Source organism: Neodiprion lecontei, chromosome 4 (assembly GCF_021901455.1).
Source record: "Neodiprion lecontei isolate iyNeoLeco1 chromosome 4, iyNeoLeco1.1, whole genome shotgun sequence".
NCBI classification, from domain to species: domain Eukaryota; kingdom Metazoa; phylum Arthropoda; class Insecta; order Hymenoptera; family Diprionidae; genus Neodiprion; species Neodiprion lecontei.
This window is the reverse complement of record NC_060263.1, coordinates 27,113,296-27,125,234: the sequence shown is the minus strand read 5'-3', so window position 1 is coordinate 27,125,234 and position 11,939 is coordinate 27,113,296. Positions and strand designations below refer to the sequence as shown.

The 11,939-nt window shown below is 34.7% G+C and overlaps 2 protein-coding genes across 2 annotated transcripts; one reads left to right on the top strand and one right to left on the bottom strand.

The window, feature by feature from the left end:
- The first annotated feature begins 49 nt into the window (after positions 1-49).
- Positions 50-3,181, top strand: LOC124294052. Its single transcript, XM_046737735.1, has 2 exons — positions 50-188; positions 309-3,181. Exon 2 carries the CDS (start codon positions 538-540, stop codon positions 1,507-1,509), a length of 972 nt encoding a protein of 323 aa, XP_046593691.1. The 5' UTR covers positions 50-188; positions 309-537; the 3' UTR covers positions 1,510-3,181.
- LOC107218664 (protein ovarian tumor locus) lies at positions 2,463-11,938 on the bottom strand. Its single transcript, XM_015656610.2, has 14 exons — positions 11,139-11,938; positions 10,520-10,769; positions 9,548-9,800; positions 9,251-9,389; positions 9,006-9,175; positions 8,345-8,737; positions 8,010-8,157; positions 7,406-7,484; positions 6,961-7,231; positions 6,576-6,797; positions 6,278-6,318; positions 5,756-5,882; positions 5,249-5,617; positions 2,463-4,934 (listed from the first exon to the last, which is right to left on the bottom strand). The coding sequence occupies exons 2-14, from the start codon at positions 10,733-10,735 to the stop codon at positions 4,303-4,305; spliced, it is 3,060 nt and encodes a 1,019-aa protein (XP_015512096.1). The 5' UTR covers positions 10,736-10,769; positions 11,139-11,938; the 3' UTR covers positions 2,463-4,302.
- Between the last annotated feature and the right edge of the window lies 1 nt (position 11,939).

The window sequence follows — 11,939 nt, the reverse complement described above, 5'->3', positions numbered from 1 at the left end:
CTGTCCTTTCGAGTTGAGACTTATGTAAACATTGATAGTGCTGTGATAATACCGATATCCAGTTACTCGGCTTGACTAACAACTTTCACCGTCATACGCATTCAGTTCCAATTCAGTTCCATTACGATTTTGCTGTAGCTGTGGACATGGAAAATATAAATGCATAAAAAACGGATTATCCTCAAATGGTAAGTCGCGCCAATTATCTTTATTGCCAAAAGGGTTACAAGTATCAAGTCACCCTAAGGGAGACTCCATTGCGTAGCCCTACACAAATTATGCAACTATAAATAAAGCAATATTTCCAGATTTCTGATGTATGGAAATACTTAAGTTAACTTTTGTTGGATTCGACTGCTACTGATGATTTGTCAAAATTGAACCGAAGCAACCAAGACACGGAATCCCTGACTAGCAGAAAAGTGATGACTTGTCGAAATTGAACCAAGGCAACTAAGACACAGAATCCCTGACTAGCAGAAAAGGTCTGAAAATTTTCTTATTGTGCAGCCTGGACTTACAAAAAGAACATACAAGATGAATTTGAGCTGTTCGCTACCGAAGATCAGCGTTAGTCATTTGACATACTTGAAGCAGATTAATTTGAAAAACTATTATACAAGTGATCCTGAAAGTGTAATTGTTAATTGCAAAATCTGTAAATTCAATATGCCAACCAATCATGTTTTCGAACATACGGTCAGTAAACGACACAAATATAATAAACTGTTGGTTCGTATTGTACAAAATTCTTCTTATAACGGGGATATGGACTTTTTCATCAAAGACATTGATAGCCTAGAATGTAGATATTGTACTGCGCTAGTAATTAACAGCAATGAAGACAACCTTGTTGTCAATCATCTTCAAAGTATTATACATAGATATAAGAAACAGCAATACCTCAAGAGAAGTAGCTGTAGTAGCGTGGTAGATCTTTCAGTTCAATGTGACATGACACTTAGGCCTTTGGACAGCTTGTTGACCTATAATAAGAAGTATGCGAACCAAATGCATAATTTAAGTAAAAATTTGCCAAAGCCAAAAGTAGCAAGTGTTGTTGTTAAAGTTAATCCGACAAAATCCTCTGCATTTTGTGGTATTAAAGATACACAGCGCAGAGAAAAAATACCAAAATGTATTACTGTTGATGAGAATGATATTTGTATGTGCACAGTTTGTACCAAATTTATTCCAAACACTACTGTGAATATAAATCAACACGTTGACGGTAAGGCACATAAAATTCAGTTGCAAAAGTTGCAGGAGACTGCAGGCGAAGATATAGAAGATAATGAGAGCTACTGGTGCAAAGATTGTTGTAAAAAAGTCCCAAATAATAAACACAATATAGAGCTACATAACACTGGTAGAAAACATCTGAGCAAAATTAAAGCACCCTCAGTATCTACAGAAAACATAGAGCATAAAGGCAAAAACAAAGTAAAAGATCCCATAACAATAATGCATGATCTGTGCTTGCGGGTCCAACAGCTTGGACAGTACTAAACTAATAAATCAGAAACTGCGTCCGGTAGGAGTGAAAAAAATGGAAAGAAACTTTCTATGATTTATAAATTGGCTGCAAATTTTGAAAAAGGACCGGAGGTACATTCACACAAAATAGACTATTTCATACAGGTTAGTGGTACCTGGGCACGTAAAATTGACGTGTAACCCTACCAATCTTATCTCATAATATGCACGATCACATTAAAACTGAAAAGCACAACCATAACGTGTGAAACGATCAACGATTATTGAGGTATGAAAATGCAGAAGAACTATCTGTTAGCAAAATTTGTGGCAAATTATTTCTCAAAGGCAACAAGTCTGCACATATCAATAACAGAAAACATCTAGGGGGGGTTTCAAAGATTCCTTTACCCAGTAATAATATGGGTAGTGATAAAATAAATGTGGGTGAAGTGCCATACTTTGCATTTCCACCACATATTATCATTATTGGGAGTTAAGCATGTAATATTTGCCACTTGCTTTTCACAGATATATATTTCATAGATGATCATGTAACTAGCTTAAGGCACCACGAAAATCTCTTGAAATGGACTCAGTTAACCTGGATATAAGAATCCAGAAACGCTATGGGGCTGCAAAACATGTAACAAATTAATATCAAAATGCAATCAAGATGAACACATCAACACCCAAATATCAGAGAAAGACAGTAGAGTTAATTTTCACAGCCTGGAAGTTCTTAAGCCCTCAGGTACATTAAATGTGATTGATTCTGTGACAAGATAATTAGTTTAGATGCGTAGTAATATAGATTTAAACTGTTATTGACAGTATCGACTTCCTTTGAGTACAGAGGCAAACACTTGGAGTGGTTTATCTGCCAGTCTCAGTGTTTTATATCAGCGGTCCTTACTATTTTCTCAAGTCTCATATTAATATCCAGCAAAATGAGCTTTACCATTTGATGTAGTTTTTTAAGCATGTTACATTTTTTCTTTAACAACACAGCATTCTTTTTTATATTTAGGCCCAGCACTGTATCGATTAAAGTGATTAGTATTCTGCACGTGGAAGATGATAAAAATATGAGTGTTGTATATACAATTATAAACAGTACATTTGTAGACAAGAACTTGGGTCACAACTTAAGTATTGTTTTCAGACACCTATGAACTATAGTATAGTATAGGTTTTGTAGTACCCGAGCAACACCAATAGTAAGACATATTCGAAAAGTCACTTGAATATATTTTTGGAACATTGGTATTTTGTCTTACGATTGACATGTGTGTTGTCTGCAAACTGTCAAAGAAGATGGTACTGTACAGAAGAGAATTTTATTATATGTTGATTTCGGTTATTACATATTTAAAAATGACTATGTTGCTTTTATCCAAAATTACTTTAGTAATCGAGAGTTTAACATGTCTCGACCACCTTCATTGATTTAGCAACTAGTATAGAGTCTAATCTGAATTTGTTATCATAATGGGATATAAATTAGTAATGGATAGTTTATTAAATATAATGAATGTATGTTTATTTACTGATATTCGATCACAAGTTTAGGGTAAGTTTGAACAATATTATTTTTTAAACGCATAAACTAAACAGTCACGTAAATAAAAGTGAAAAGAAATTTTTTCAAAGTATATGTATAGTAGCGAGTAGTACCAACGAAAATATACCTTTTTCAAAGAACTATTTAGTATTTTTATTACTATTACTATTTTTTTTAACACGTTGTTGTTTTTTATTGCTTACTCAATACGGATTCTAAATTGTTCTTTATAATAAGTCATAGAGACTTTTATTTTTAATAGATGCTAAAAGAAAGGCAAATATTACGGGTATCTAAGAAACATATTTCCGAGAGCCTCAAAGCTTTGAACTATATCACAATGAAATGGGCAAGCGTAGTCCGAACGAATAGACATGATAGTCAAATATGTCATGGTGTAAAAGTAGAAAAATATCATAGTCATTTTGTAATTATCAGCAATACATTATGACATGAAAGGTTGAAGACACATCTGGTGTAAATGCAAACTATTTCAACAGCATACATTGAAACTGAATATTTCTGCTCTACTTTCCATGTGTCAGCTATATAATTATATGGTTCTATTCCATGAAGCAACCAAAAGACTACAGGTATGAATTTCCTTAAGAATAGTTCTATTCAGAATGTTTACACTGTATTTGTTTAAAATTTTGCCTCTCATCTCTTTCAGTTATGAACTATTCAAACGACACTTATAAATCGTTGTCAATTACATCTATAAAGATTTTTGTAGGTATATTAACTTCAGAAGAAATAACAGTGTAATATAGGTAATACAACAAAATTGTCATAGATTCATCACAGATCAATCTTATGGTTATAGTAAAAATATTATTTTCTGGAGATAAATACTCTTTGTGTAGTAATCAACGATTTCTAATTATAGTTTGAAGTTGCCGACATAAAGACACTACAAATAACATCTCAAATTTTTTTACTTTTAGCTTTGCGTTAATTATTGAATACCATATCAGACTTTATCGCTAGTACTCGTTACTTGAAAGAAAGTCCATTTACTAATAATTTTTTCAGACTATCATCGTTGTATTTAATGTAAACTCCAGTTCACAGAGATCGCAACTACAATGGTATCACACTAAAGGAAAATTTGGTTTCTTATATAAAACGTTTAGTCATGTGCAACAATAAACGTCTAAAGGATTCCTTGCAGGAAAACCTTAACGGAATTAACTTCACTTGTCAGGGTCAGTATTTTTGGCTTCAGAATTTTTTTAATCGATAAAGTGAAAGATTGTGAACTATTGGGATAAATTAGAACTCTGAGTTCCATTTGGTGAACCTGGCACAGGTGCAGGAGGTGGAGAATACTGAACGTAATGTGGTAAGGGCATCGTTTGAGTTTGTCCTGGCATAGCGTACCAATTCTCTGGTGCATTTTGTGTCGGAATAGGGGGATACATACTCGTGGGATACATGTACTGTGAATACAAAGGATAGGGTTGTCCATAGTTCTCACCTCCAGGGTATATGCTTTGTGGAAAGTGACTTACATTGTTACCGTCACTTATGTCTGAATGAGGAATGTAAGGAAGAGAAAAATTTTGATTCGTAGGATAAAACTGATTTTGAAATGTGGATTCGGCATCAGTGGAATAATACGGAACCGCCGTATAAATTGGTGGCTGCGAAAAGGGAAGCTGGTTTACAGGATTTTGGTAGACAGTGTTACTTCCGGTATGAGCAACCAGGTTGTGTGCGGGGGAAATTTGCTGCCCTTCTGAGCTATGCAGATTCTGAACACAAATGTTCTTTGCAGCTGGTAAGTCTACGTTGCCAACACTTTGCGGATGCTGGAAAGTCTGTTCTTGTTGCTGGTGGTGATGTTGCTGCTGTGACGGTTGTTGCTGTTGACGAGAATTTCGATAACGACCTGCAAAATACATTATATTACAAATGCATTTTAGCTACCTAAGCTAAATATTTCTATGAAATTACCATCGAAAATTTATAAGTCCAGGCTGCCAAAAAAAGGTCTTTTCAATAAATTACTATGAAGATCAGGTTCCTATTAAGAGAGTACCCTTACTCTAATTGGCATTACTTTTCGATAAATTTTGTGTAATCAGAAACGTAAGTTGCATGAAAAATGTTTCAATCAGTAATATTTCTAGATCCTAGATCCTACACAATCCTAGATGATTAAAATTCCGACTTTACGTTATTAAAAGTTCATTTTCGACAAACCATCAAAATTTTTCTTGAAACGTGGAGCAAGGCTATTTCTATTTGCCCTTTGATTGTCTTTGTTGTTGGGAGTGGATGGTTCCTTTAGCTTCTCATTGCTCGGGCTATACGGTGTGGATTGTTGTACTAGTATAGTGTGCGGTGAAGCTCTATTTTCTGATAGAGATTGAGAATCGTTTCGAACTATTGACTTATGAGAGCCGTGATTATTCAAGTTTGCAGCTCTACCATGTGCTTTCCCATTATTTGGCAGATAGTCACGATTTGAACAGGTTTGTTCCCCCTGATGTTGAGATATCACAAACTTTTGTTGGAGGTTTTGAGTGATGTGGGATACTTCATCTTCGTTCAATGTTGAGGATTCATTGGCTAGAGAAACAAAACATAAATTCTGTTGACTTGGGGAAAGTCTTGTAAATAATAAATAGTAAATTGTTGATGCATTATTAGACTATTACTGCAAAGCTAGATGTTTGTTAATGATCATTAATACACAGTTTAGAATACCAGTTAAATGGTTTCCCATCAGATTATTATATTGACTGTGCATGTTAGTTTGTGAGACGTAACATGTTCCACATGTCATTGCCTGACTGGCTCCACATCCAATCCAGCCACAGTTGGCCCGGTAATACTGGAAATAGATACTTTGTTTAAATTCCTTTCAGTGTTTGAAACATTGTAAACGATATTCAGCTGTTTTGCTACCCTCCAATTTCTTGAAAACTTCATTGATTTTAAATAAATATTTTTACAGTTAGTCTATTCGGTTAAGGCATAGCCTGCAGGGTGATTGTTCAAGTTAAGTTCCAATTATGATGGTTGTGATTAGTTGAAATTTTCATTCTCAAGTTGAAACATTTGTTGTATCACTCTCGTTAATGCGCGATCAGTTCGTGCACGTAATGTTTTCAGCGCCAATTGTATTTGTGATATTACGTTACCTACAACTCTTTTAACGATTGTTCTATGCGATATCGTACTGTAAAAATCAAGGAACAGAAGTGATTATGTAGAATAGAAACTTACTTCTACTCCTAAATTGTAGTAGAACCTCAGAGTTGCCAAATCTGCAATTTAAAAAGTAGTATTCATTATTTAAGGCTTATTACTTAAACCAACAAAAAGGGCGATAGCACATTGCATATTATGAACTAATTAATTGCTTACTCATGCTACACAAGTAGTTTTAAAAATGATATCTAAAAAATAGTGGAACTACCTTTCTAAATTTAGCGCAAAATTAGTAATAAATTGGAACGTCATGTTTAGTGTGAAGAATTTTGTAAGTAAACAGAGATTCTGGTCGTTACAAAGTAATTTCTACCTGAGAGTGGCAAGTCACTTCCATTAACCTCGATACTTTTTGAAACAGAAGTATTTACAGACTGCAGCACTTGATTGACTTGAGCAGTGGGACGTAAGGAGTCCATGGCCGGTGGAGAATACGATGTACCATTGCTAATATAAAATTGGGGAGAAGGTATAATGTTGCAATCTGCTGCTGGATAGTAAATATTTCCATTTCCACCAAGGTACTGTGCAATATCTGGAAAAGAATAACACACTGAATTAGCAAGATAGGCAATTTCTATTCAATTTCGTTATCAGTTCGAACATTCAAGAAACTGTAAATTTTAGAATTCAACGATACATCAATCATTTTATTTCAATAAACGTGGATATTTGTTTATATCACCAAAATGACCTACTCCCTTGAGTTGGATAGTAGACTTCGTTTTGTGTATTACGGTTACAGTTTTGAGAGCCATGGGAAGCAATTTCTGGTGTAATGGTAGTTGGGGCTGTAGCAGAGATTTGTTTTTCTGCGACTTCACTAGTCGAGGTTACTTTATCACCATTATTGGTTGGATTAGAGTTCTTAGTGTTATCGGATTTTGTCACACCTGGTTGCAAAGATTCACCTATATTTGAACGAGGTCCATCGAGTATAACTGACACTGGCATAACGTCAATGGAAGTCTGAAAGATATAAGAAAGAATATAATTCTATCAAACTATTATTAACAGTTTTTAGACCTATAAAAATAGATAGAGTACTATATAGTGGGGTATATCTGGGCATATCAAATTGTTCGTCAGAAAATTTTCAATGGATGCCTCAATCAAATATCAGAAAGTCAATTTTGCACTCACATTTACTGCATAGCCCTGATATGTGGTGAGTGCTTCCATGGCATACGCCTTATATGATGAAGATGAATCCTCGCTGTGTCTGTTGGAATAAAATAAAATCACAGATTCAATGCAATTTATTCCCTAATAAAAACGGCGATTACACAATAAACAGAGGAAATGAAGTGTGAATAGTGCATATTCAACAAGTCCAGAAAATAAATTCTGCAAGATTGTGTAAAGATGTGACTACCTGAGTCATCCAATCATGTTTATGGGGTAAAAGTTCGGTAAAACCTCACACATTACCATATGAAAAGTGGGCACAGTAGTAAATATGCTCTAGAAATATAAATTATTCACAGAAGACTATAATTAAAGAATCACGTAATTTACAATAAAATGACATTTTAGGTAAACTAGCATGACAAATGCTATGTGTGGATATGTAAGCGGGTTAAAGAGACTTTCGACATGAGTTGGACTTTTTTAATTTACCGATACAGTTACTCTTTCATAGTTACGCTCTTGCCATAGAATTCATAAAATGATACGTAACTTCTAATCGGATTTCTTAACATCTGGCAATAATAATGCGCTCCATAAAACAGATGTATTTATTTACCCAGATTCATTTTCCCACTGGGTATTTTCTTCCTCGTGAACTTTGTTATTATTTTTGTCAGTTTGTTTAGTCGTCAAAGAGTTTAAGTTGATTGCCAAATCTTTTATCTTCTTAGTGTTTCCATACCAAGATTTTTTCCATTTCTGACCTGTTCAAAGTAATGAAATGAATAGTAGTACAAGGGCACCTCATTTGAATACACATATTTTGCTTTATGCGGAGAAGCCTCACATAAGATAGAAGGTTAGTAAGGGCTAAAACGTACATTTTAAAACACCATTTAAAAGGTGACAAAATTTCAGATAATTTGTCAGATAATATAAAAAATTACGTACTACCGGTCTCGTAGATAGGATTTTTTTTATGATTGGCAAGGGGCCAATTTGGTTGCTTGTTTTTTTTTTGTGTAATTGGTTTCAATGAAGAATAAGGTACGGTCTTTTTCTCGCCTAGTTCTTCAATGAAAACAACAACGGGGCCTTCGTTCTTGCTCATTTCTTGTATGTGACCACTGAAAATCACAGAGTCTTTCTTCCCAGGTTTTTTGGTACTCTTCTGATCATTTCCATTGTTATCTTTACTTGATTTTTCGCCAAGATTGATATTATAGGTGGAATTATTGTTGGTTTTGTCAAGTTCGTCTTCTTTCGTATCCATATGAACCAAACATTTGCCACCCACTTGAAGTTCGGAACTGTTGTATTTCATCCAACCTGCATTTCTTATCTCTGCATAAGGAAATAGGATCACGTTAATTTTTTACCACATGTAGTAGTTGATCATAATCAGAATTGAAAAATCTATTATAAGGATTGAAACTCGATGTTAATATTACCTCAATCAAATTTGTATATGCTGCATTTTGAATTAACATGTATTAGTATTGGTACTAACAGTGCTTGCTGGGCATAATTGGATATCATTATGAGGACAGAATACTATTTCTAATTAGTGATAAGCAACACGCAAATGAATTCATTGCAATTGTATGCATACCTCTTCTTATTTCGTGCCATATGTCAAAATCAGTATTACGATATATGTTGGGATCTAATGCTTTGGCTATTCTGTAAGGAAAAGGTGTGATGCTTTTGACCACAACCTGAGATTCTTCAGTTTCCTCGGTACTTTTTTCCAGCTTGTTAAAAAGTTCCACTGTAAGCTGTCTAAACAATTGACAAATATTCCTATTACCTAATTTATTCAGAAGCCACGAAGTTAAGTTACAAGGTACAGCTTACTCTCTGATTTCTAAATTCTCCTTGAGAAAGAATTTATCGTGGGATATATTGTTGGATCGTTCATGAAGCATTTTGAAGACTGCGTTGTCTACATCAGCCATTTGAAAAACATCTTTGTAAAGCGTTTGGTATACAATAGCTGAAAGAAATTTCATCCTCATTGGGGTAGTGTTCAATGTGCACTATAAATTTCTTGCCAAATTTGTAACATTTTACCAAGTAAGAAAAACAATACAATAAACCACAAAAATCTTTTTATATTTTTAAGCTACTGTAGCAAAAAAAAAAAAAATTTACATTGGCAGAAAGCTGCAGTAGAGATGAAATCTCTGGCGTAGATAGTTTCATACTGTTTTGGTGGTATATGACACAAGTAAATAAGCTTTTCGAAACCATTACTGGTAACCAATTGCCGAGTTAGCTTTTGTCCATTGAACATAACAACATCTCTCTTATAAAGTAGCGACATTGCCTTAATTTCAAGCATTCCTCCCCACTCAGTAAAATATGACATCTGCTCCAAGTAACTCTCAAATGGAATGCTGATGCTCTAAATGAAAGAACGTGACAATTTATAAACAGAATCTCACCAGAAACTTTCGAGCGCCCTGTAGTATACATGTACACTAGTAACGAGTAAATTCAGTTGAAGGATTTAACACAAGTTACAATAAATTGTTATTCAAACTGACACTATTTCAGACCTGGTACACATTTTCAACCTCTCTCTTACTTCAAATCTTATTTACTCGAAACTTTGTTACTGGTTAGGTTTATGGCTTTTGAACCTTATTGAATGAAGCTGAAGCTAGCTTAACAGTTTAATGAGGCAGCGAAATTGAAGAATCAAAATTTTGTTAAATCTTATGGCGAGCTTATAGTTTCACAAAATTATGGCGTAAGACTGTAGTACTTTAGCACATTTAAAAGAAGTTCAGCGTATATCACTGCTTATTCTGGTTGCTAGCTTGAGCCTCAACTTTATAAAATTCTCTTGATTTCAAGTTAGATGTCAATTTATATTTTCAGCCAAGCAAGTGGCGAGGAAAGAGGAGGGTCTTTAGCGGGGGGCATGAGAAGACTAAGGGGCAGTGCATAAAGTGTACGCACAGCTCCTAGTACACTTTCTCTCAAATCCAGAAGGATTAAATTTGGAAGTGAAAAACAGACCCTGAAACACTGCCATAGACGAATATCAATGAAATAGTTGAAACAAGCGTATTCGTCATTTAATTTTCATTTAAAATTGTGTCGATTGTCAGCAGTTACCTCTTCAAAAAGGTTTTTGTTGTCCCTCATATACCTGACACATTCCTCTCTAACTTTGATGTGAAAATGCTGGGTCAAATAGACCTGCTCACTGATGGCCCTGAAAAGGCAAGTTGGATCCCTTGGTGCATGCTTGCGGAAATATCCTTCAGTATGCAGCCATTCGTCGACGGGTTCTGGCATCCGTTTGCATGGTTTTCGGGGTGATATATCCATGAGTTTTGAAGATGCCCACAGACAATGTATTAAGCTGTAAAATGTCACAATTTCATCATTTTTACGTCATTGGTAAAGACATTAAATTGAATTTGGAAAGGTGGGCATACAGAGTTTTAGTAGTATGTAAAAGTAATCGTAATCAATGTTAACTCCAGACTTTCCAAGTTTCTGAATAATTAAAAAACTGTGTCTTTTAAAACTTGTATACGACTGTGAGAATGACTTATTTTTGACAATTTTACGACGTACATTAATGGAAAGGCTCCATAATATGGAATAAGACAAAACGATACATTCGAATAGTCGAAGCACGTGGGTATTATGAGGATTTATTACATATTTTACATGTTATATCGTTATTTTCGCGACAATAACATTGTATGAGGTAAAAAATTTTTACCTGTATCACGATAATTGCGGATGAAGTAGCAGTATTTGAGATTGATAGTATGGAATGTGAACGCGAATTCGAACAGAAATCGTTGAATAACGTCAACAATATTCGACCGTCCAAGAGCAAAGAGTTTTTGCTTGTTGTGTTACACCGTCGGTGACCTGAGTCAAGTGGAGAATTCGACCGCCGATTAACCGTATAGGTGCGGCGGAATCCGGAGGTGATCGTAAACGCGATTTGTTGTCATTATTAGGAACAGCCAACCTCTAGTTTCGAATGCGATGCGATAGAAATTTTACGACGTAGAAAAAATATAATGAGAAAGAAAGTGGCCTTGATTATTTCCGAGAAAAAATGAAGTCAAATAAATTATACGTGGATTATTTGTTATGGAATATCCGGTGAGAAAAATAGCTATACTATCGGCGCGGAAATTAATGACCGTTTGATATACCTACAATTCAAATTAATGATCCGGAAATGAAAGAAAGTTTCTTTTGAGGCTCACTGTTTGACCAGATTTTTTCAAATTGACGTACTGCTCTCTTTTATGCAAAATCCGTTGCAATTAAATATTCTCAATGCTTACTGAAATATTAACAAACTTGGTGAAATTACAAGAAATTACGCAAGGCAGGTTAAGTCATGTCCGTGAAATCAGCTGATTTCCTTTGCCGCATGGCGTCATATTTAAAAACCGCAAATGAATGCCACAAGTTGCCACAAGTCTAGATATTGTACAATTAAAATGATACGTGTCACTAGTGATCCCAAACAATTAAGATGGCATGATTGTTCTCCGCAATT

Bases quoted from the DNA above. Each gene is read 5' to 3' on its own strand.
- LOC124294052 (XM_046737735.1), top strand. From the start codon at position 538: ATGAATTTGAGCTGTTCGCTACCGAAGATCAGCGTTAGTCATTTGACA.
- LOC107218664 (XM_015656610.2), bottom strand. From the start codon at position 10,735: ATGGATATATCACCCCGAAAACCATGCAAACGGATGCCAGAACCCGTC. The intron at 7,232-7,405 runs GTGAGTGCAAAA...TATATCTTTCAG, and splicing joins ATCAGGGCTATGCAGTAAAT to ACTTCCATTGACGTTATGCC. The intron at 5,883-6,277 runs GTAAGTTTCTAT...ATCTATTTCCAG, and splicing joins ACTACAATTTAGGAGTAGAA to TATTACCGGGCCAACTGTGG.